This window comes from Centropristis striata, chromosome 7 (genome assembly GCF_030273125.1).
Source record: "Centropristis striata isolate RG_2023a ecotype Rhode Island chromosome 7, C.striata_1.0, whole genome shotgun sequence".
Classification (NCBI taxonomy): Eukaryota; Metazoa; Chordata; class Actinopteri; order Perciformes; family Serranidae; genus Centropristis; species Centropristis striata.
The window spans coordinates 19,142,793-19,167,525 of NC_081523.1; the positions used below are offsets into that span (position 1 = coordinate 19,142,793).

Consider the following 24,733-nt stretch of genomic DNA (forward strand, 5'->3'; position numbering starts at 1 on the left):
GGACTGTTATTATTTTGAACACTACTGTAAATCCTTTGGAATTGCCAAATAATTCAAGGGTTCTGTAAAAGTGTGAAAAGAAATTATAAAAGTTAATGCAAACTTAGAGCCCTTATTTTTTTTGAAGATATATACAGGAAGATATATGGCACATATAGAAATATACTGCAGATACTTTTGTTTGTCAAAAAAATAAACTGAACTGGAGGGACGGCTGCTGAGACTGAAATGGGTTTACACAATGAAACAAAGGACTTCATGAAAGCAACTGTAAATGGACACTTTAGGTGGACTTGTGTACCGAGAGACGGGTTGTTATAACAAAACTGCGAAAGGAGCACGAACAAAATAATTTGGATAAAATATTTACATATATCGTTATTTCTCTACATTTCTAAATGGATGATTTAATGTGAGAACTACAGCCCGACCAAATTGGATTTTGGAGACCAATACAATAATGATTTCAGAGGAGGAAAATTCATCCATAACAGATATTGCAGCCAATATAGTCTCTTTGGTGCAGAATTAAATAAAATAAATGGCTAAATAAACATGTAATGAAAGATAAAACTTTCTTCCAACAGCCTAAGATAACCCATGTGAAAAAGTAGCACACGAGCAAACAAATACAGAAAGAAAACTCCAACAAGACAGAATCCCAACTGCTCAGAACTTTTATTTCGAGGGAAATCAGGGTTAAAATTAAATTAAAATATAAAATTTAGATGGGCAAGTCTGTCTTTAAAGGGGAGGTGTTGACACAAGGAGTAGGCAGCCCTCCAGAAGAAGGGAGAGAAGCAGTAGGGTAAAGACTGGAAGCTACAAATTGAAGTTTGGGAGATGAGCCTGGTCATTCAGGAACTTATGTATAAAAAAAGAAAAGAAAAAAAGACGAGACAGATGCAGTTAGTTATTATAAACCCCACCCCCATCTGAAATGTCCTCATACGCAATCAGTGCTATAGCTCTCTCCTTTTCCTTTTTCTGGTTTCTTACAGGAAGTTTTAGATCATTTCTCTTCTTCACTCGCTCTCACCATCATCATCACCTCATTCTGTCCTAATGTAACATCTTTTCCTGCAGTTTTGAAAAAAGTAAACAAAAAGTCCTTCAAAAATAAAATGCAGCAACCACATTTCATGTTCTACTATTACATATACAGTATATATATATAAATACATACATAAATATCTTACATGTACAACCAATTTTTGAAAAGGGGGGGAAGAGAGAACCCAAAAGACTTATGAGGACTTGTGGAGGTGGGGGGAGTGGGGCGAGGCAGCCCAGGGTTGCTCATTGTGAGGGTAGTGTGTCTTTCTGTTTTTTTGTTTTAGCTTTACACGCACGCGCGCACACAAACAGCCTTTTGGGGGAGGGGGGGTGTGGGAAGCATTCCTCAGTTAGCCCAGTAGGGGGAGCTGCCGTAGCTGGACTTGCTGCCCTGGGTTTTCTGCTGCATGCTGCTGGACTGACTGCGCTGACCAGGACCACCCTGGGGAGAAAACAAAAGTCAATGTCACTACCTAACAGGTTTATTTAAATTTCCATGAAGTTTATTAGTCCTTTAAAGCTGCAGGAGCATTTTCAGGAAACTTTTCAGGGACTCGACTTCACTAGCTCAACCCAAAGGCTCCTACAGTCCAGTCGTGATCCTCATGATATCCCTAGGTACTGCTTTCTGAGGACACAGGAACCATCAGCTGGAGTTTGCAGTGTTGACTGTGACTGACCGTTTAAACAAAAGCCTTTTAAAACCTTTTTTTTGCCCAAAACATTCCTAGAGCTTAGGGCTGGGCGGTACGTTATATTTTACTAAAATTAAATAAAATATCTATTCTGTATACATTTTCTGTATCCTTTGTCAAAATGTGGGAGCAAAGCTGGAATGAAGTATAGAAGTGCTGTGTTGCTAACGTGAAGAGGGCACAACACATGGAAACCCTCTCAGACTCAGTTTTGGATATGGTTTGGCTACAAACAAGACAGATACAGACCAGAAAACCAATCCCCTAAAAAGTTTGCCATGCACCAGCCCCACTTGTTACATTTTGAGTGCAGCCTGACCGCAATTATTAACTTTAGTTAATGCACAGGAGATGTTCTGTTTTGTTGCCCATCTACATCAGCTAATTACCGTGCTGAGGTCACAGCTAACAAGTTGTGTGTAAAAAGACTTCTAATAATGAACATTAATGTTGTGAAAATGTGGGTGGCCAGAATGTGTATGCAGAGAGACTTCAGTTTACCTGTCCGTCCTGTGTGAGGTGATGGTGCAGCAGCTGGGAGTGGGGCTGTTGGTGCGGTGGCAGGATGTGCAGGAAGGGAGCAGGGGCATAGCCAGGAGCACCTCCAGGGTTCAGGGGCCCTGTTCCCCCGAGTGCCGAAGGCAGGCTGAAGGGAGGCGGTGTTCCTGTGTGGAAGCCCTGCTTGTCAAATGACTGAAGAGAACAAAGAGAAGACGAAGAGAAGTTAAAATTGCAAATACATGCAAACATGATCAAGTGCACGCAAAATACATTTTAAAAAAAGGAAATCTCTTGCCAAAGGAAAAAAAATTCTGCTTAATTTACAACGTAAAAGGTGAATCCGCGATTTTAATCCAATACATCTGTCAGAACAGAAAGCTAGTGCAAAGTGAGGAGACTATTGCTGAATTTGTGTGCTGAAAAAAATCTAATGTGCCACACAACACTATTCCAGCGATACAGCAACAGCTGTGTTCATGCAGGGCAAAAAACATGGCTGTATAAAGATCAAGGAAGTGAGAGCAGTAAAAGGGTCACTGACAAGAGGTGTTTGGATGTTTAGTTCAAATTAATCTTTTTTGAGAATCGCAGACTCCAAGTTTAAGTTGATGGGCTATTAAAGAAGAAGCGCCGTTGACATCTTCTAATTTTGATTGAGAATTATTTGCATAAATAGTACTTCTGGTGTTGTTTTAAGACTACCATTATCTAACAAGCAGAGGCACTTAGCCATGACAGAAACACAGGCATACAACAGGACAACAAGTCACTCACCTGAGTTTTGCTGTAGATTGAACCTCCCATGTCAGGTACTCCCCCACTGGTACCTGACCCCGACAGTCCTGGTGCTGAGAGGAGAATGAAGAGCGGGAATAGGAAAGGACAAGATTGGAATGTAAGAGGGAGGGGGGAAAGCAAATGAGGGAGGAAGGAAACAATAGAGAAGAGAGGAAAGTAGATGGGTTAAAGGGGAAGAAGTAAAACTGTCACTTCACTGAAGACTTAATATTAAGCACTGAATGTTCATTTCCACTGTTAGTAGGAGGGGGGCCAGCCAGTAGGAAGAAGCATGAGTGAGGAGGCGCAGAGGCTTGTTTCTCACTTTGTCACCCTCTTGCATGTATCCATTTATGTGCACATCAAAGTGCAATCACACACGTGCATATACACACCTTTCTCCAGAGCACTCTTGGCTGTAGAATCATCTGCAATTGTGAGTACATCCGTTTTTTCCCACAGGGAAATGCCCACTGACTTTAGCTGTGTGTAGTTAGATTGTGCGCGCGTGTTGTGTATGTACCTTTCCCTGGGCCGCTGCCCGCTGACTTGGCCTGTGACTGGGCAGAGCCTCCGTACCCTCCCTTACTGTACTCCCCACCGTGGGCTTGAGACAGGTCATCAAAGGCTGAAGGAGGAGGAGGAGGAAGAGACCAGAAGTATAGAGGAGGCAGAGCGAGCAAAGGAGAGAGAGAGGAGGGGGTAGGAAGAAAAAGACGGGGAAAAGATGACGTGAAGAAAATAGGTGGAAAGAGGATGGGAAGAGAAAAGAGAGGGGGGCAGGGGAGAGAAAGGCAGTAAGGTAACCTGACTAAAATGGCAGCTGTGTCTATATTGAGCCGTGTCCAACTTCAGCAGGGGGTTTGAGCTATGCATGCAGCACAAGCAAAAAACACACACAGGCCCGATTCCACACGCACATGCAGCCTTTGGTGTACATGTATAAAGGGTTGGATATTGAATCCTCTTTTGCCTCCCTTTCTACAACTAATTTATGCCTAGGTCTCTGAACACACATCCGGTCTCTCAAAACACATGTACTTGTAAAATAAAGTTGTACCAAACTGTGTCCACTTCTACAAGAGCAGGTTGACTTTTGAGCATCCAAATACAGACAGAAGTGACTGGCAAGATGACAGACTAATGTCACCATAACCAGTCCAACTGTTGAAGATAATAGAGTATTCTTCTCAAATAAGAAAAGATACCCTTTGTTGTCATTGTACAGACACCTATACAAGGAAATTGGGAGTGCCACAACTTGTGACAAGTTCCTATGACAGTTTGAGGTAGTGTAATAGGTTGGCAGTAATAAGTTAAGATAAACCTGTGCCATTATTGTTCAAACAGACACGCACAGGTTCAAATTAGTTAATCAATACAAAAGCTAAATCAAAACTATTGTATATATATTTAACTATCACATGGAAACTTTTTGTCATGACTTGACTCTGAACACTGAAATGTGCTATGTTAGTTGTCTGAACCTATACGAGTCAGAGCAGTGACAGAGGGACCCTTCCTGGTTTTGTCCTGGTCTTACCTGTTCCATATGCATGCTGTCCATAACTGGGCTGATGCTGTTGGTGATACTGATTGGAGGGATTGGCCAGGCCCATTGCAGGCTGCTTCGCTGAAGCAGGAGGCACAAAGACGGTGGGGCCGTACTGGAAGGCTGAGGGGACCCCTGGCATACCAGCGTAGTACGGCAGACCTGTAAAGTTAGAAAAATATCAAAGTGATTGCTAGTAAAGCATTTTTGAGCAACAATGATGAGAAGGGCTCTTTTATGCAGAGAGGATTGGAGTGTTGCATCAATACAGTCTGCACAGTCACAATTAGACTGTCTACATCGGTCATGTAAAAATTACATGAAAATCATAAAGTCTGGGTCTTTACTGAATTCTGTCATGTTTAGCTTCAAGTACTCCTGACATATTTCAACAAATTCCTTATAAACATTGAAACATGGGGTGGTCGGTAGCGTAGTGGGTTACGCAGGCGCCCCATGTGTAGAGGCTTCAGTCCTCACTGCAGCTGGCCCCGGTTCGAGTCCCGCATCGGACGGCCGTTTACTGCATGTCATTCCCCTCTCTCTGCCCCCTGCTTCCTGTCTATCTTCAGCTATCCTATCCATTAAAGGCATGAAAAAGCCCAAAAAAATACATTAAATAAATAAATAAATAAATAAATAAACAAACAAACAAACAAACAAACAAACAAACAAACAAACAAACAAACATTGAAACATGAAGCCAAAATTACAAATGGGGAGATGGTGGCCAAAGCTGGAATTTGCCAGAGTAAATTAATAGACTGGAAGTATGTTTGGCCAACACCCCCTACATTAACATAACTTTAATTTTCCTTACCAGTGTATCCATAGCCGGGGGGCAGGGGGGGGTTGAGGAAGGCCTGGTTCTGTGTTTGCTGACCCTGGGCCTGGCCCTGTCCCTGTGTTCCTGCCTGCGGAGCCTGCTGGGGCTGTGACTGCACCCCAGCGTTAGACATGCTGCTTGGGGGAGCTGGGGACGACGAATCATTCCTGCCAAACTTTGTCGCCTCACCTGGACAGAAAATGATGGAAGAGAAGACACAACTGAAGTTTAAAAAAAAAAAAAAAACAGATCTAAATCTTAATCTTCAATGGCCTGTTTGTTAAACAGCTAACATTTAGAAGCTTAAAAGTGACCCAATTAAGAAAAACAAAGCACTTTGTCACAGACAGTCATCTCCATGTTGATGTAATAAATATAGCTGAACTGCAAAAGTGACTGCTACAAATGTCATGACTGCTGTCATATCAACTCAGAAACTCCAGTTAAAACATAAAATTGAACTTACCAGAATATGGATTATTGGCCAGGCCATCTCTTCCAGGCATAGCAGCCGTAGTACCAGGGAATGTTACACCATAATAATCCTTTGTTGGAAGAGAAAAACATAATACTTGAAATGCCAAAAGTAGCCCTGCCAATTTTATTGCTTTACTGCCTCTTTGGGAATCTAGTGCCATTGCCATGCAGTAGAAGAAAGGATTCAGACTGTCAGTGCTTACTATGCTAAAAAGTAGCAGGAAGGTCACATGCAGGGAAACATATGTAAGCCAATTGCTGATTTACAAACGTACTAGGACGAAGGCTGGGCGATAATTCCATAATGTATTATCTTTCTATGGAATCATGTCAAAGATGAAACCTTAGAGTCACAAGCTTCTGTTTTCCAACAGCAGTGGAAACCTCAGCACCTCCTGCATGCCTAAACACGACAAATTTGCTTTTTGCAAATACCCTGGTGTAGTTAAATGAGATTATCGTTTTAATCTGATTACTCTGCATTTGTGTGCAAACATGGTCAGTGTATTATTTATTTTTCTCTATAATTTCACTTGAAACTTGTCCATTTTGCTCTTAAGTTCTCAATTGAGTGAGTGCTCAGTATTCAATTTGTCAAGAATTTAGTTCACATGTGACTATACAAAATAGCTTTGTGGATATTTCATTTAGACTATTTACTGAATTAGTAGAAAACATACAATAATATGATACAAGTCGTTATTGAGATATTAAAATGACGTATATCGATTTGACCATATCGCCTAGTCCTAACTAGAACCACAGTAATATACAGCAGACCATAGGGCAAAATAAACGGACTCACCATAGGAAGGCGAGACTGCAGCATTTGCAAGTCCTCATATCCATAGATTTGCTGTTGAAATAAAGAAAATGGAGAGAAGAATTGGTGATAATTTAGCAACATGCTGGGAGTCTCAAATAAATCCCTCTACAAAACCCTGCAAACTCAGCGTTAGTTTTGTTGTCCTCTACCCATTTTTAGCATCTTTAGTCAGTGTCTCAGTGCGTTCCACAGATGTTATGTCTTATCAGAACCTTTAACACTGAAAGGCTCTATAGAATAAGGAGCGAACTTACTGCCATACTTTCTCAATGGAATGTATCCACTCATGGTAAATACAGGGTTTTATTACTTAAGGTATCCATGAAACCTTACAAATACACTGTTGACAGAATAAAAATGCTTTGTGCGAGTTTTTTCACTTTCTATTGCAGGTTCTAGTGACACAACACGTGTTTCACTTTTTTTTTTAAACCCAGGGGATTAAATACTACACATTCAAGTAAATCAAAAATGATTAGAAAAGTGTGTAATTACCGGGTATGCAGGGAGCAAGCCGCCAGGGCCCATGATGTACTGGTTTGCCAGGAGAGGTGGCACACCTTGGGCCAAGTTTGGAGGAGCTTTACCTGGCAAAGAGAAGAAAGGATGTTTCACGTGACATAAACATTAAATAATGAATCATCTTCCATTGCCCACTTGCGTCCCAAAAACACATACATCTTCAAAGCACTTACGTCCTAACAAGACTCAACGTAATATATGCCACTTATTGCTTATTCTTGTATTGTTTCTTGACTTCATCCTTGCTTTTGTTGTATGATCTCTCAAATGTACCTCGCTTTGCTAAATTATATTGTAGATCTTGTGATTTATATTTGTATAGAAGTTAGATTAATTTGTATAGACCAATATGGTCTCAGTTGAGTGTCAAAACAGCCTTATTACAAGAGAAATCGTTTTTGAAGATGAATCATTTGAAAAAAAGTCTCTACGATACAGTGGTGTGATTCCCATGTCTACCTATAAGCCTACCAGAGGTGGTGGTGAGCAGGGGTGCCGTACGGTTGCCTGCAGCTGAGAGTGTGGCATTTGTGCCATTTGGAGTAAGTCCCGGTGCTCCAGATGGGTGCAGACCATTGGGGATTGAGCTGCTGACAGTCGGGGGAATCGAAGGAATAGAATTGATTGCTTGGCTGGACGACGATGACGGGAAGCCGTGGAGGTTACCGCTACTGCTGCCCTCCTCATTACTTATCTGAGGTAACAGAAAAAGAGCAGAAAGGGTGGGTGAGAAGAGAACCCGTTTTGCAGGTCAAGTCTTGATTGTTGTCATAAATAAAACGGTTCCCTAGAAACCAAAGCACTTCAAATACCCCACCAGCACCACATGTCTACATTTTTCAGCAAATATGTCAAGATTTATTAACACACTTGCGTTGATAGGCAAGCATGAACACACACTTACAGTGAGGGAGGAGCTTGTGGCGAGGACCGATCCAGATGAGTGAGTACTGGTCACATGACTAGAGAAAGAATAAAATCATTCTGTCAGCCTGCTTAAATCTGATAAAGTCAAAGTACTCAGTGAGCAGGAAGACTGGAGATTCAGTGAAATATATTTCCACATAAGGATTAGGATATGTGCTTGTAAGCATCATTATCTCCAGGCCAAAAAAAGGACACAAACATTAATCATTGTGCGTCTCATACCTGCTGAGTGAGGGGATGGATGTTGAGTGGGAAGGTGTAACTGCAGGGGAGGGGATGTGGTGGCCACTGTCACTCGTCATAACAGGAGACTCAGTTTTCACTGTTCTTGACGTTGACGACGTAGCTGTTTAAAAGAAATAACATTAATTTGGTGTAAATCTCTAAATGGTGCACTGACTACACGAGTATGAATTAAATAATGAAACAATTAATATAACAAAGTTGGACAAGAAATATGGGTGGAGTTTGTCCTGGGCTTTATCAAACCTCATCCATTTTCATTTACAGGACTTCCACTTCCCATCGGATGCATTTAGCAATCAATATTTATCATATTGGATTTGATGTGCCACTTCAGTTGTTGAGTATACTTACGGTCCTGTGTGCTCTGTGTCTTCATGCCACTGTAGCCATTCTATGAGGAAGAGAGCAAGAAATGATTACATTTTGGTTTTAGGTAAGGTATTAAGCGGACATTGAGACAGGTCGATCAACACACTTGTTATTTTAGTTGCTTGTGCATATATAGAAAAAACGTTTTAATCCTCACTGTGAGAGAAGCAGCAGAGGGGGCATCTTTGCTCTGAGAGAAGCCCATATGAGGTGGCAGGGACCTTGGACCACTGCTCTCCACACGGCTGGCTGCAGTAGGAGCTGTAGAAGAGGGTGGAGCAGCTGCACTGGGAAGACCCATGGAGGGGGAGGGTGTGGCACTGGGTAAGCCCAAGGATGGTGAAGGAAAGCTGGGATCTGATACGGCTAGAGGTAAGGTGGGTAGGCTGCTCATGTGTTCACTGTTCACAGGACAGAGAGGAAGGGAGATGGGAAAAGATGGATAAATATTCAAAAAACAAAAGAACAAAGAATGTGATAGTGGAAGAGGCACCAAGTATTATTATTTCTGATAACATGCAAAACATACAAGCAGTTTCTTGCTGTAACTGAGCTAAAATGGAGACATTCGTCTCTAAACCCTTTTAATTATATTGATAAATTGTTTGCAATGGATGCAGTGAGTGCTCAGCTCTGTATTGCTCAAGACTTCATGCTGGACAGATACTCAAATACCCACATGTACAAAATTATAAATCACTCACGTAAACCTGTGCCTAGCACAACACACACACACCTGACAGATCCTGGTTTGGAGAACAGGCTGCTCTGTGGCTGCTGTGTGGGAACAGCGCTTGGGACAGGCATGGGTACTGGAGCTGCTGTAGCTGGGCCCTGAGCCGGGGCTTGTTCCCTGACTGACTCCGTCTGTGCCATGTCTACCGTTCCACTACCAGCCTCAGACCCAAAGTCAAGAGCCCCAAACTGAACATTCAGACCAGGTACATCTGCTGAGCCTGGCATCTCTACTGCCGACGATGGGATCTGAGGAGAAAACATTTTTTTTGTAGAATTTGGGAAATAGATAATTTACCAATTTGATTACTTTAAATGTGTGTTTTTGTTCCATGTGTAAAATGTTTTAAATGTGAACAAAGTTATTTTCAGTCAAAAAATGAATACTGATAACTGTCGGGTTTAGTCAAAACAGTCCTGTAAACTACTGCTTGAATGTGTCACAGTATAAACTGTCATAACTGCAACCTCTGTTTGCTGGCAAGATAAAATGAGATGTAAATTCATGGGAATGGAGTTAACAGCTTAAAGAAAACAAAGCATATATAGCAGGTCAGTTAGCTTGCTTGTCTTTTCAAGCATGTGAAAGCAGATAAGTGAAATGACTTTCAGTTTCTATAGTGTCTTGCATGTAGCACTGCTCTTCTGTTCATTTTGCATGGAGGTTATTGCAGTCATTTCATTGGCTAAAAAGGTGAGGAGAGCTTACCTTTGAGGGAGGAGGTACTCTGCGTCTCTGTGTCTTTAGCTGCCGCTGAGGGGGTTCTGTGACGGAAAGCTCCATGCCTGGCAACTTCACTCCTGGAGAAGCTCCATCTCTTACAGGAGGGACGGAGGACTCGTGACCTAAAGGTAATTGACAGCGTCGTCAAAATCACATCACTACTCACTTCTTGAGCAGAGATGGCACTGCCATCACTATTTTGTTTAACACTATTTTGTGTATAAACTTTGAAATCAGCTTTATAGCCATTATCTTTGTTTCACTTTTAGCAGAAAAGCACTTTACTATTTGGCTGTTATTGAACTCATCATTAGATCATGATGCCAAATCTACTGACTCCCATTCAATATTAGTTGAGGTGCAGCTCTAGTGTCATGTGGTACTCTAAACAATCTTTCACACCTTTAACAGTATAGTGTGATACTATTCTGTAGCCCTACCTGGCGGTGTGGGGACCTGTGGCGCATGTGACAGGCCCAGAGGCTCTGTGGTGGGAAGGATGGAGGACTGTTGTTGCCTCTGAGCCAGCTGGCTGAGCACCGCTGATGGCTCTGGCTGAAGCTTTATCTCCACTGAAGAAAATACAGATAAATATATATTTATACCGCTTAAAAATGATGTTGTAGTAAGATTTAATAGTCATGTGTCACATTTCTTATTCATTTATTTTGAGAAATTTAAACTTACAGTGTTGGGCAGTAACAGGGCCGTTCTCCATTCTCTGAGGTTTGACTTCTACAGAGGGAGAGCAGGCAGGAGCAGGGATCTGTATTGGAGGTGGCCCTGCATCTTTGGAAACACTAATGTTGCTGGCGGTGGCCAACGTCTGACTGGCTCTCTGACCAAGTCGAGGCCCGTTGAGCTGATCGGATGTCCTGATGTCAGAGGCAGGTGTCAGCTTAGGTGCGTTCAGGGACCCAAAACCAGAGCCCAGGACTGATGACTGGGAGAATGAGGGAACCAAAACAAGAACTGAATATACAAATACCATGTATCATTTTGGAGGCATATAAACATGTCTAACAGTTTACTGGTGCTTGCACATGTGTAAGTGTAAGAATGTGTGCTTGTCTGTACCAGTGCAGCATGTGCGTAGGTGGTACTAGCAGAGGCGGCATGGGCATAGCTGTTGGCTGTGGCGTGTGCGTAGCTGTGTGTTGCAGTGCGTCCATTGTGGTGGGAATTGGTAAACACCAGGCTTTGGCCCAAATCCTCAGCTGAGGGGCCATCTACAATCACCCCCAAGTCAGAGTCCATAGAAGCCACTCCGGTCTTAGGCAGTAGGCAAGCCAGGTCGACACTGAGGAGAGGCAGAAGACGAGGACAGGAAGAGTTGAGGGAGTGAAGAGTGGGAGAAAAGAAGGGTTTGGGGAGGAGTGTCACCAAGGAGTAGATATCCACACAGATTATATAAAAACATGTTCTCTGTACAGTTTAATTTGACTGCACGTTGGGCAGGGTGGCTTACTTGGGTCCAGGTGTGATGTGGTTTGAAGAAGGAGAAGAGGCAGTGAATACTTTGGTCTCAGACAACTGTGAAAAAGACAGGAAGAGTAGAGTTAAGCATCCTTTGAATTACATTACATACATAGTATGGGTCTATCTGCTGTACTGAGTATCAACAACCATTCTAAACAACAGAGATAACTAACACAAAATCAGACTCTTAACCAACAGCATTTAGTATGTTATGTCACTAAATCTAAAATGCCACTAGACAGTAGGCAGGCTAGTAAACAAACTTTTGTAGGCTCTAAAACTGAAGCAATGGAAATCCCTTTCAAGTCAATAACAAGTACAGCCTTACGTCCTCATTCCAGTCCTCTGAAGCCCAGTCTTCCACATTGCCTCCCCATGTTCCTAAAAAAAAAAAAAAAAAAAAAAAAAAAAGAGCAGCCATGTTATGTTGTGTCTCTCATCATCCATTAACTGCAGTAATATAAAATATAGGAATGCAATTTATGCATTTGCCCCTTTCTGCTGGACTTCTTCTTTTATTTGGCACCTAGTGGCCTGAATTTGGAATATTGCGCCGAGTTGGGGCAAGAACACTGGAAGATACTTTTAAGCTGACAACTAAACCAGTCTACAGTAAAAATAGGAAACTGCATAGAAACACTACATCCTATGTTCTGTTATGTTCCTTACCAGTTCCCTCAGCAGGTTCGTTGCCATCCCATGTCTCTTGGCGACCTCGAGAATTGGCTGTGTAGTCAGCAGGATTGAAGGTTCTGAAAGAAGTAGAGAGTGGAAAGAAGAGACGACAGGAAAGGGCAGGGGACATGTGGAAAAGTTAGGCAATAGTGAAATTGAAAAAAAAAATCCATCTGGTCTATTCCTTCTACTGAATGAGGAGATTCAGAAACTTTATTTATCCACATATTTGTTTTTTAAGATATGTGCTTGTAATCACCATCACTACCTCCTCATCCTAAATCAGGCTTAACTAAACACACTCTTACCCCATTCCCTGGGAGGAGAACCTGTTGCCAGCAGCTGCTCTTCCTCTACCGCGAACCCCTGCCCCTGAGGACACACATAAACAACCAGATGACCTCTGCTGATTGGTCCCTTTCAGTTTCATCTCTTCATTAGGCATTTTTCCAAGGATTTTGTATACATGTATGTATACTAAAGAAAATAGAAAAAAATATTTCGGTCAATGACCTTTCTAGAGCTTTGTACAATAACATAATTTTTGTTAAAAACCATACCAACATACATTTGCCTTCAGTTTATTTTCTATCAGGTTTATATCTGTTTTTTTCCACATTAAATGCAGCATTACTTGTACTCTAAAAGTAAACCAATAATGTTGCGCAATGTGACAGAAGTTAACTATCACACAATAACACACAAATGTATGTTGTCAAAACTTGGATCATTGAGGTAACATTGAAGACAGACTGTCTAAATAGCTCTTGACTATTGACTTTAAGAGACTTTAAGAGATGAGTTGGGCAAAAGCAGTAGGTTCTAACATAAGGCATTTAACTGCTATTCACAAAGACAAGCCACCACAAGAATACATGCATTTTTTCAGCTGTAAAAGCATAGCCAGCCATGTGACATCATTCCTTCTGAACGAGGCCACTATTCTTGAATCACTCGTCATTACAAAATAAGCCCACAAATCATGTAGTATTCTACTCCTTTTTACCCCCTCTTATCTCTTATCTTTCGACAACATCCCCCGCCCCACGCTCAAGCAGCTGCAGAGACTGATTGCATTCCACACATGTTGAGTGCTGTAATAGTCTAAATGCCTGCAGATACAAATAGATACAGTATGTTGCTAGCTACAGCATCAAAACATGCACAACAACATCTTAGACAATTCTGTATAGAAAGATCTTAGTTAACCAAAAAACAGATATTACAATTTGCGTACATTTATGGACATGTGCAAAAAGTGGACTGCCCAAAATAGACATAAGCATGCAACAAACTCATACAGCAGATGTTTTAATTGTCTATCAACATGTGTAAACCAAATATGGTTTTGCTCAACAATGTTTTGGTTTACCCAACAACCTTCATGGTTCGTTTCAAATGCTCATATTAGTTTTGAATCTGCAATGTTTTTTTTGTTTTTTTACATTAATGGAACAAGATAGTTGGAAAATAACTGGTAGCCAAATATACCACTTTTCCCCATAATCTTTGTTCCAACTATGCACCTTTGGACTAATTGCTAATAAAATGACAATGTATTCAATACACATGTCTGTATTGCTTACCTCTGCCGCGCCCCCTGCGTCCACGGTCCCCCCCTCTCTCTCTGTCTCCAGGAGCCAACTCAAAACCATTTTCCTCCACCCGACCTGGATATTAACAAGAAAGAGAAGGGGCATTAAAACATAAACAGTGAAAATATTAATACTGAACTGGGAGAATGACCTGAGGGTTTTTTTTTTCCCCCAATTGAGCTAACTGGAAAAATCAAAGTTAATCAAAACAGATACAAGTTGACGATTTTATTACATTCAGCACACTTTTAACAATGTAAGACTGAAAATAAACTGTCAATGTCAAAGACACTTGAGATACACAGAACACAATTTTAACAGACTAACACATAACAGAACACACATCTACACACTCCAGACAGGCAGAACAAACATCTTTCTTCCCTTTCTTACCTTCGCGCCCTCGGCTGATGCCTCTGCCCCTTCTGTTGGAGGCCCCACGTCCGCGACTTGTCTCCCTATCTCCTCCTTTCTTCTCCCTACTTTCCTTTATCTCTGAGGGTCCGCCTTCTTTCCCAAGGCTCCGCTTCTTCCCCACAGTCTCCCAGGAGTTCTGGCAGAGGTAAGTATATGGTTGACTCAATAGATAAATAAACCCATAATGTGATTACAATTTTGCATGGTACAAACTGTTTTAGTTTCAGCAAAGTCCAAAACAACTGACGTAGGATTTGAACACAAGCATAATATGTATATATGAATATGTTTGCACAAGCGTACATAATTACTTACTGTGTCAGAGGTGCTCTCCAGCAGAAAATTGATGGCTCTGTTTACATCTTCGTTGCAGTCATGGAGGGCTACCATGCACTCGTCTTGAGTCTTCCCAGTGACCTCAATCAGCTGTGAGTGCACAAAACAAAAACAAAGCATTAAGTTACATCACCACGTGATTCATAAGGGTCCCAATGTCGTTCAAGAAGGATTTCAAGAAGGCATGTTGGTAACACATTACCTGTTTGACCTTGTCTTCAAAATCAGCATCATTTTTGTCGTAGATCATTTGGGCTAAACGAATCTGTTCTGCTGTGGCCTGGTTAACAAAAAAGTTCCGTTAGAAATAATACAAGAGGGACGCAATGAACTTGGCCTCCTTTTAGTGTTCAAACAAAACATAAGACCATCAGACACTGGGCTTTATTTACTTACTTAAATGAAAGCTGTTAAATTAAATGAAACAATCCTGCTGATGGTGTATCATGTAGGATGTAGTCCCTTAAAAAATCCTTCAAATGTTTGAAAATATATTTTACAATAATTACCAAATTCACTTTCATTTTGATTGTACTTAAACATAAAAAACAGACTATTTTAATCAAGCAGGACAATTCCTTAGCCCTGGATGCAATTATGTATGCACAATGGTGAAAACCCACCTGTATCTGTTTTTGTGGCTGTGTTGTTTGTGTGGTAGTGGGCAGCGTTCTGTCCCGAGTCCCCCGGGCTTGGTTGCTGACCACTGAAGTCATCATTTACAGTATATACAAAACAATGTATGTACAAAATAGAAAAATCTGAGAGAGAGAAAGAAAGTAAGAGGTAAAATGAAATGACAGCAACCTGTGAAATGGTTACATTATACCACAATTCCAAGTAAAATATAATACTAAATAAATAGACTAATGCAAGTACAATAAGCTGAACATGAGCATACAGACTCACTGTTGTCAAGTATACCATGTAAGACTATAACCCCATCTGTCGCCCACCACCACCCCGGTTAAATTTAGCCAGCCAAGAGGGGACTGTCCGGGTGTCAACTTACAACCCTCCCTCAGTCTGCTCACACAAAAACACAGCAAGTATGCACCAGCCATGCACAAGTATTTTAAACGATAACACTTTTCCCCATCAACGACCTCAAGATAGTGACGGCCATTTGTCATTTGATTAAAGGTAAAACGTAGCTAACCTAGCCACAAAGGAACTTGGGCTTTATGCCAACCTAAACGGTGTCTCAGGAAATCGAAAGCATAGAATTACCGTGGGTTACATATAACATTACATATTACATATAAGTGGTTTTAGTCAAGTTGTCAGCGTGGTACACAATAAATTAGATCCACCGCCTGGGATCACACTATTGTCTGACAATCTTAAGAGAAAAACATTATTCAGCACGATTAAAGTTTAATCAAAACTGTATAGTGTGGCAACTGTTTTTACAGACGCCTGTATCTAACGTGAGTGATGCCTGAATCATAACCTTATTTAGGTGAACGTTACAAGAAGCTCGGCGGAAATATGAGCCGCACTGGCTTTAGCTAGGTCAACTAACGTTAGCTCCTGCTAGCTTTAGCATGGCTAGCCGCTCGTCTTTGTTCCGTGTGCGATACACACACGATTTCTGGCGTTAAAACGTCGTATTATACGGTCAAACCACTAGCGGGAAAACCTCACAACTAAGTGACCTGTCCACTGCTGTCATCGCTGTTCATATAGTCCCACTGACTCGAGAACAAAAAAATAAACAAAGTGCGAAGATGTACCCTTTTGTGTAAACGAAGAGAAAAGCTAACGTAAGTCACTTAACACTTACCTCGGGGTAAGTTTAGCTAAAGTTAGCAGTAGCGAAAATAACAAACGAACAAACACCGTGTGTTACATTATCATTCCCAACAGTCGGTGTCTAAGGCTGTGTTGTAGGGATGTAACACGGTGTGTGTGGGAGAGAAGTTGTCGAAAACGCGTGGCTAGTTCATGTTAAGCTACGATGTATATGAGCAGCAGGCTAACTAACCCGGCATGTGAACGGCCCGTCCGCATACAATACATGCAGCACGGATACAACGCTTGCTAGCTAGCCAGTTAGCCAGCAAGCTAACCACCGAACAGGGCGAACGGCCTCGCTGAATAGACCGATCGGTTTTCCTAAAACTAATTTAAAAGTTATACGGTAAGACGCTTTGGTTGTTCAAACGGCTTTTAAATCGACAACATAAGCACAACACGTCTTTATTCTTTCTTTTACCTGCTAACACGCTTCGCTCAGCCAGCAGCAGCAGATGCTGTCACGTGACCCACCGCGCCGTTGTTCAACGTTGTGAAGCCGACACAGCCAATCAAAACCCACCTAGCGGGTCAGGTGGTTAGACGCCGTGTCCGTACGTGCGCGCTCCTGATTGGTAGCGCGCTTCGCTGAAATGCCTCCAGTCTAGGATCTGGTGAAAACTCTTTCTTTACGAAGAGTTTATGTGGTCATTTTCCCATCCTTGCCGACATGTGTAATTTATAATGTGACATATGATATAAATTTGTATGTTTTTTGTTGTTGTTCAAGAAGCAGTTTCAAATACAGGCGACACATATACACAACGTACTAACTTACAGCGTTCTTCTTCTTTTCTTTAGCCAAACAGGTTGTGTTAGTTTCTTTGATGGTGATGTAATACTACCAGAAGTGAGCCACTAAATTGACACTGTCTTTAGGCTGACATCTTCTAATCAAATGTTATTTACCCCACCACTCTCAGCTATACTAGCTGTGGAATAGTTATGTTTTTTTAATAAAATGTGATAAAGTGCCTATCTGTACACTGCTCCACTCAGACAATGATCACCAAATCACCTACTACCTGAAATTAATATCTCACAACTGATCACTAAGCATATTTAATTGAATCTTAAGATCTTAGAACTGTTTAAAAAAACAAGTAGCCTCAATGACTCAGCTCAAACAGTCTCATTGCTTTGGGGGGCAAAAAAAAACAATTTGCCCCCTAACAAGTAAACAGCTCAGTAGACAACCTGAGCTCAGGTGTGATGTAGGGTAGCAAAATATTTGTTGTGCATCTTTGACTCAGTGTGTCATTATTCCAGAGTTTGAGATTTATTAAAGCCAACAGGGAAAACAGTCCTAATCTGCCTGGGAGGGTCTTTGTCCAGACAGAATCTGGTGGGGGATCAGGTAAAGCGCAGATTAAGATTACACTCAAACCAGGAAACTAACAGCCCAGATCAAGTCCAATACCAATGTCATGTCTTAAAATGATAATGTGCTGTGATTTTCATAGAAATAACCCTCAAGATTAGTAGCATTAAAAGAAAAAGCATAACCAAAGCTGATAAACTATTCTTCTGATACTCGTAGAGACTCCCAAGACCGGGGTTTCAAAACTTCAGCCAGTCATACCAGTCATTCGGGTTTTCAAAATAGCATAATACATCTCCATCTTAAGACAGATTCAATACATTATGATTCAAATGACTAAATATGTAAGGATTTTATAATATTGATCTGAATCAGCATCACAGTACCACACCTGCATGCAAGAAACACACACTCATAAATATGCAGAATACACAAATATACATGTAAAAAATTTGCTTAGCAAGTTTACCCAAAAGACCCCTAACAATCACTTGACCACATCATTATACATCAATTGATATTTGTTCCATGAGTTGAACTCACTTGAACATTTATTTCAAATAAATACTAATATTGACTCATACTCTATGTACTGTTGTCAGTGAAAATATGTGCACTCATTGCACTGCTTTGCATAACTGCCATTTCTTCACATGATGCACTTTAAAATGTAAATATTCTTGCATATTTTCTACTAACTTAGTTGTTTTAAGATACTGCATTATGATTATCTCCTTCTTGGTTGTGTGGTTGGTTAGAATGACTGGGCCTCAGATATGGCTGCAGCTGAGCTATCATGCTGTGGACACACCGAGCCTTTTTCTCCATGATATTCTCCAACTTCTGGACATAGTCCCCAAATGCCTGTTAAAAGACAGAGAGACAGAGGGTGAGGGCAAACACAAATGTGAATCAGTTTAAAATTAATATTACACAGAGAAAGGCACTAACAAATGTAGCTTTTGATTTATTCTGACCATATCAGGTTGCTGGCACAGAAGTGTCCCCTCTTTACGACATAAAGCTTCCATCACTTCCAGCTGCTCCCAATGGGCCTGGACAACACACCACCTTAAATTGGATTGGATTAGAAGAAAGACAGGAATATTTTATTACATACTCTCCACCCTCTCCTGCTCTTGCTGCCTCCTAGCAATCGAATTGCCTATCTGCATTCTTAGTTAATAGAAAAAATGGCCCAACCCTGCTGAGTAATCAACATTGTAACATTCCTGGTACTCACCGGTCGTGTTCCAAGTTTTCCAGTATAGACAGATGGGACCTGGGTCTAATTTGCTGTTTGCCCCTGCTCTCTTGACCATTTGATTCTGTAGGACCTTTTGTTTGGATGTTTGAGTTGCTGGAATGGTTTAAATGTACTGTGTGACACTGCTTTGGCACTGTGTTCAACTGGCAGGAGCCACTTTCTGACTGTGGTGTTGAAATGGAAAAGGCACATTTGTTGTGTATATTCTGTGCATATTCTGGTAGTATTTGGGTGGCATCATTAGACATAAGATTGTGTGAGCTGGGTGAACCAGTGTTCCCTGACTGCTGGACAGAGGATGAGATGGACTGCATGACGGAAGTTTGCATAGAAGCCAATGCAGAGGGTTTAAGTGGGGATGCAGGGGTTTGGTTGCCGAGGACTTTAAACACTGGCTTAGTTTGGGGTTTCTCGTTGTTCTCTTGGTCCTGGACAGATACCGGCATAACCTCCGGGATAGGACGCTTCATCATATCTGGACAAGATTAAACAAAGAAATGTTCACATACCAGTTCTTAAGCACTAGTTAGCACATACACAGAAGTCACACTTACTTCGTGGCGGATCCAAAAGAGACAGGCGAAATTCTACGTCCTCATCCCTGGTGTCTTTCCCGGCCATGTCACCACATGTGAAAAGCTCGTTTTCCACTTCCCTTCCCCTTTCATTCTCCAAGGAACAGAGTGAGGTGCTGTTTTGTTCTCCTTGGAGGAAGGAGACTGTAGCGGCCTGTTGGTCCACTTGAAGCAATGAAATGCTGAGGGGGTCCATGATGTAGCTGAGAGAATCTGCAGTGTCTTCTCGAGGTGACACAAACATTTTGGCTTTGACATTTGGCTGGTTGTGTACAATAGGGTAAGCAGGTCTTTCAGATAATATGTTCAGGGGTTGAGCTGGTATTTTATATCCATTCTGTGTGATGGGAGTAGTGAGAGGTAGCATGGCCGATTGAGTATTTGAAAATTCTCGTCTATTTGCATGAACAGTAAACAATTGTTGCTGCTCTCTGCAGCTGCTTGACGGCACTCCCTGTCGAGCATTTTGCATTGGTAGAGATAGGATGTTTGAGGTGCATCTGTTATGTTTTAACTTAGGGGGGAGATCACTGTGTTTATTCGGGGTCAGGGGTGTGTTGGTATGTCCACAGGCTGGGGAGAGGGGTCGTTCTGCTGGAGCTCGTTGATGGCATGACTCAACAGGAAGGTAGTTAGCCACACTGTTGCTGTTAATGGGGCTGTGGGTGGACAGTAAACTGTAGCCGTCAGCTCCTTCCTGCTCCTCATTGCTCCATATTCCATCAACTGGCACATCTGAGGCTTCTAGGTCTCCCTCATCCACTTCTCTTCTCTCTTCTGAGTCACAGTTGTAAGACACTAATGCCTCTACATCAGCTGGCCTTGCACCCGTCATCCTGTCTGCCCGTTCTGTCTCTGTTGTTTCCACCCAACCCCACCTCCTCTCTCCTCCTCCTTCCATCCCAGCTGGCCTCCGCTCTTCCCTCCTTACCTCTCCTTCCCCTGTTACCTTCGGTGACCTCCTCTTCTCACATTTACCTCTGTCTTGTCCAAATCTTGCCTCTGTCCTCTCCCTAGATACCCTCCAATCTCCACCAACACCAGCTGAGTCACCACTAGTAACCTCATTCTCATTTATATTGAAGCTTGGAGAGGTTTCAATTTGTAAGCAAATCTCTTGACTGGGGAAGCAAGCCGACTGTCCTCTGTTACCATTGGCTCCAACGTCAACCCTGGCTCTGTACACATCTAAAACCTCTTCCAAACCATGATGCATGAGGGAAGAAACTGAGAGGCGGGAAGAGTGTTGGAGAGAAGAACAGGAAGAGGGAGAGACAGAAGAAGAGAGAGAGGCCTGATTAGAGAAGGAAAAAGACGGACATGTGGAGGGTGAGGAGAGCTGGACAGATGAAGAAGCTGATGAGGGCATAAACTGCTGCAGCTGCTGGTGATACTGTCTCAGATGCCTCTTCCTCTCCGTATCCCTTTCATCAAGCTTTAGTACATTCCCTTGCCTTAGCCTTTCTACTTCACTACATGTGTATCTACTGCTATCCTCTCGTCTTCCCTGTGTTCTTTCCTCCTTTTCTCCCTGTTTCAAAGTGTTTTGCTGGTTCTCTTTTTCCCTGTTGTAGAATCCAGATTCCCTCTGCACCTCCCACAAGTTATTCTGCTCCTCTGTTGCTTGTCCCAAGGTCAGGCCTGCCTCACTGTTTTGGTCACCAACTGAGAAGCCTACACTTTCAATAGCTCCATACCTTTCTCTTCTTCTACCCTCCCTCTCACCTGCTCTCTCCCTCCTCTCCTTCTTATCACAGATTCCCCGCAAACCCCTGACTGGTGTCAGGTGTTCAAGTCCAATCCCCCTTCTTGCACTTGTTTCCACCACCAATCTGCTGTTTTTGGGCGTGGAGGAGAGAATTGTGCCTCCACTGGGCAATCTTGTAGTAGGCGTGTTGGGGATGTAATCCTCTCTTTGTTTCCCTAACTTTGGTTTTTTAGGGGGACTTTTCCCACGGGTGCCAAAATTGTTGCTTCCGTTGCTGCTACTGCGGCTGCTGTGAGACAGGTTACGTTTGGGGGAGGGTATTGTCTTGCCCCTTCTTCCTCCTCTTAGTCCTCCTTGTCCCCTTAACTCTTTCACCCTATGAAATCAAAGATGTAATATGTCAGATAGCAGTCACTAATCATTGCCTCCACAGCCCCGACACACTATGTTGCAGTTTTAAAGACTGAAACATAAAAAGAAACACTGAATTTAAAGTCAGTGTGCTACTTTAAGTTTCCAAATGTCACAATCTAGAGTAGGATAAATTCAATCCATTAAAATCGTTCCAGCAACTAATATCCCATATCACATATCTTACACTTATTGTACACACACACACACACACACACACACTTACCGGTCGGCATATCTCAGCGTATTTAGTGTATGTTCAGCTGCTAAGTGACCAGGTGAAATGTTGGCAATCATGCATGTCATTGAGTCACCAACAAACGAGTCTTTCAAAACCTAGAACGAGAAGAATGAAGTTCAAAACAAAGGAAATTCTCTTCATCTGGATATAAAAACAGCCATGATATCTATGCACACTAACAGAAAAATCAGCAAGTTGCAAAAGTCTTAATACCTGAGTTAGTTTGCTTTGTCTGAAAGGTGTGTGTGACTGTTCTTGATCCAGGGACCGGATACATTCTTTAAGCTGAGAAAAAAAACAAATGAATAAATGATAAATATGTTAATCCTATGATACCTTTATAAATGCTTTGACTTTATGTGTGATCACTGAGTGTGTGTAGCTTACAGCCAACAGGCTCTGGTTGATCTCAGCTCCCTCCATACGACTCTGTCTGTCTGGATCTTTGGTATCTGATGCCCTCTCACTTCCTGCCAGGTCCACAAACCACATTCTTCGACACACACACACACACACACACACACACACACACACACACACACATCTTTCTTAGTTCAGTAATTTCCCAACAGAACTACTGGGGTTATTAATCTAAGCTACGATACAGTAACTTTAGTCGTGCTTTAAAGTACAGTACCATCGCTTTTTATTATATAGTATAGTTGTGACATCACCGTTTACAGAAGTCCTGACAACTGAAAGGCACAGTTTCTAAATACCGGTTTGGTACATTTCTTTGTGAATTGTGTGGTTTGATATTTTCACAGTATTTTCCTTGCTTTATAAAAACAGAAATGGAAATCTCTCTCTTTACAACAAGGGACATTTAAGGAGAAACCCTCAGAAAGTGTGTTCACCAAAATATGCTGACAATATAATGAAAAACATTGTCACTCACCTTCCAGCAATCTGCTGGTTTGTATCTCTCAGCTGAATCTGAAGCAAGGCATGGGAACGAGAGGAGAGTGAGTTCACTCCACTCATCCCTTGTGTGCGCTCCTCTGTCCCCCGTGAAATCACCTTTGTAAGGGCAACAACCAATGCAGGAGGGAGACATGAGAGATATAAGTTGAGATCTCAAAGATGTTTGGAGAGAGTAGTGGTCACTACAAACATAGGAAAATCAAAGAATTGACCGGACATGCTTGATAGATTTATGTTGCATTTCACTGAATACTTAAGCATGCACGTAGTGCAAGTACTATTGTTTCTTTTGACAAAAAAAAATAGACTTCAAGGGAGAAGTTAGACATTACAGGCAAGGTTTAAGGCAATTCAAATTTAAAAGGACAAATATTATTCTTTCATCTGTCATGAATTTGGTGAGCAAGATTGCTCAAAGTTTTAACCATAGTATTTTTTTTTCAAATCACAAAACCGGCTCTTGACAACACAGTTTGGACATGGGGCAGTTTTTAAAGAAAGGGGCAAACCTCCAACAGTGAACTGACTGAGTCCACTTTGACATCAAGCAGCCCAACAATGTGAACCACCTTTTGTCCATCTTCTCTGGCAAACAACCTAATGAAGGAAGAATGAAAGAAAAAAAGAGAGATCAAGAGGAGAAAGATTTATATTTTTTTCAAGAGCAATTCGACCAAACAGTCTTAAACTCTTTTAACACAAAACATGTGCACACATATACACTTACTGACACAAACACACACCTTTTTCTGTGGTCCAGCAGGTCATAGAGCTGGCCACAGTAGATTTCAAAGAAACTGACATACACCAGCAACGGTGAGTGTATGTGTGTGGTGGAGAGGTGAGCAAAAATGTCCCCGACTGCCAGTGCATACAACCCTGGTCTCACAGGAGAACCCAACATGGTGTAAGTCTTCCCTGCACCTGTCTGGCCATATGCAAAGCAGGTGGCCTTGCCTCTATGGACGCACACACAACACAAACAAATAGTTAGGGTGTACAGATTTGTAGAAACACAGAGCCAAAACTACCTACAAGCTTGTATTTCAAGACCCAAAACTGATTCATTTGTAGTTTTGGCATTTAGATAGAAAAGGACTGTTAACTACTGCTATAAATGCTAACCTACCCATTGAGCATGTGCTGCACCAGAGGGTATGCTGTTCTTCGATACACCTCCTCGTTGGAGCTCTCCTCCCCAAAAACATGGTCAAAGTAGAACTTGTGCTTCAGGGCAAAACAGCAAAGAGGGAGGCATTAAAAACATAAACATAATGACAGCATTATGATCTGGTTGAGTAGGGTGACCTTGAAGTAAAAATATACCCCATACAGTTTCAGACAAAACATCATAATTGTCTCCTCTCTGGACATAATGTCTACCTGTAGTATGTACTGTGTGAGATCCACAGCCTCCTTGCTTTCATGGACAATAACACACTCTCCACTTGGAGTTGTCACAACATCTGTCTCTCTTTGCCTGCACTCAATGCGTGTCAGAGGTCTTTTCCTCACACACACACTGATCCGCTGCCCTCCTGGTTGCCTGCAACAAACAAAGGACACAATAGGGAAATTTTATGCAAACTTTATAATTTAATGAGACACATCACAAAAAATGATGTAAATTACAAAGAACACCTGCACAGAAAAACCTTGCCTCAATGCTAGTGATGTAGCCATTTGATTAAGTTATATTACTTTCTGAACGTCTTTCATGTTCATTAAATGTATTTTACATGTTGTCATTGTCT

General features: G+C 41.8%; 2 protein-coding genes and 2 non-coding genes across 6 annotated transcripts; all 4 read right to left on the reverse strand.

The window, feature by feature from the left end:
- Window positions 1–659: 659 nt before the first annotated feature.
- On the reverse strand, window positions 660–17,075 carry LOC131974979 (ubiquitin-associated protein 2-like). Of its 3 annotated transcripts, none has more exons than XM_059337495.1 (29): window positions 16,954–17,075; window positions 15,359–15,496; window positions 14,938–15,015; window positions 14,715–14,825; window positions 14,376–14,535; window positions 13,974–14,057; window positions 12,696–12,759; window positions 12,382–12,464; window positions 12,041–12,093; window positions 11,702–11,766; window positions 11,311–11,533; window positions 10,921–11,176; window positions 10,674–10,805; window positions 10,219–10,355; window positions 9,511–9,758; window positions 8,932–9,175; window positions 8,757–8,796; window positions 8,382–8,505; window positions 8,137–8,194; window positions 7,704–7,926; window positions 7,206–7,297; window positions 6,690–6,740; window positions 5,874–5,952; window positions 5,402–5,596; window positions 4,573–4,743; window positions 3,553–3,657; window positions 3,027–3,100; window positions 2,253–2,444; window positions 660–1,498 (listed from the first exon to the last, which is right to left on the reverse strand). In XM_059337495.1, exons 2-29 carry the CDS (start codon window positions 15,452–15,454, stop codon window positions 1,403–1,405), a joined length of 3,534 nt encoding a protein of 1,177 aa, XP_059193478.1. In that variant the 5' UTR covers window positions 15,455–15,496; window positions 16,954–17,075; the 3' UTR covers window positions 660–1,402. The 3 variants fall into 3 exon arrangements, with proteins under 3 accessions (XP_059193478.1, XP_059193479.1, XP_059193480.1); XM_059337496.1 differs by lacking the exon at window positions 16,954–17,075 and adding an exon at window positions 16,723–16,942; XM_059337497.1 differs by lacking the exon at window positions 3,553–3,657.
- Window positions 8,266–8,341, reverse strand: LOC131975527 (small nucleolar RNA SNORD121A). Its single transcript, XR_009394737.1, has one exon. It is a non-coding gene; the product is annotated as a small nucleolar RNA SNORD121A (small nucleolar RNA).
- Window positions 12,581–12,664, reverse strand: LOC131975528 (small nucleolar RNA SNORD121A). Its single transcript, XR_009394738.1, has one exon. It is a non-coding gene; the product is annotated as a small nucleolar RNA SNORD121A (small nucleolar RNA).
- Window positions 17,076–18,561: 1,486 nt separating the features above from the next.
- LOC131974423 (uncharacterized) lies at window positions 18,562–24,188 on the reverse strand. Its single transcript, XM_059336728.1, has 11 exons — window positions 24,109–24,188; window positions 23,723–23,938; window positions 23,489–23,576; window positions 22,954–23,075; window positions 22,443–22,548; window positions 22,269–22,340; window positions 22,041–22,150; window positions 19,675–21,779; window positions 19,097–19,595; window positions 18,831–18,924; window positions 18,562–18,717 (listed from the first exon to the last, which is right to left on the reverse strand). Exons 1-11 carry the CDS (start codon window positions 24,117–24,119, stop codon window positions 18,562–18,564), a joined length of 3,579 nt encoding a protein of 1,192 aa, XP_059192711.1. The 5' UTR covers window positions 24,120–24,188.
- Window positions 24,189–24,733: the final 545 nt, after the last annotated feature.

Coding starts and splice junctions, on each gene's coding strand:
- LOC131974979 (XM_059337495.1), bottom strand. CDS start 15,454: ATGATGACTTCAGTGGTCAGCAACCAAGCCCGGGGGACTCGGGACAGA. Junction 10,356..10,673: donor ACAGGTCCCCACACCGCCAG/GTAGGGCTACAG, acceptor AATTACCTTTAG/GTCACGAGTCCTCCGTCCCT. Junction 3,658..4,572: donor ACAGCATGCATATGGAACAG/GTAAGACCAGGA, acceptor CTCCTCCTTCAG/CCTTTGATGACCTGTCTCAA.
- LOC131974423 (XM_059336728.1), bottom strand. Junction 23,076..23,488: donor CAGTCAGTTCACTGTTGGAG/GTTTGCCCCTTT, acceptor GCCCTTACAAAG/GTGATTTCACGGGGGACAGA. Junction 21,780..22,040: donor ACGCTGAGATATGCCGACCG/GTAAGTGTGTGT, acceptor TTGATTTCATAG/GGTGAAAGAGTTAAGGGGAC.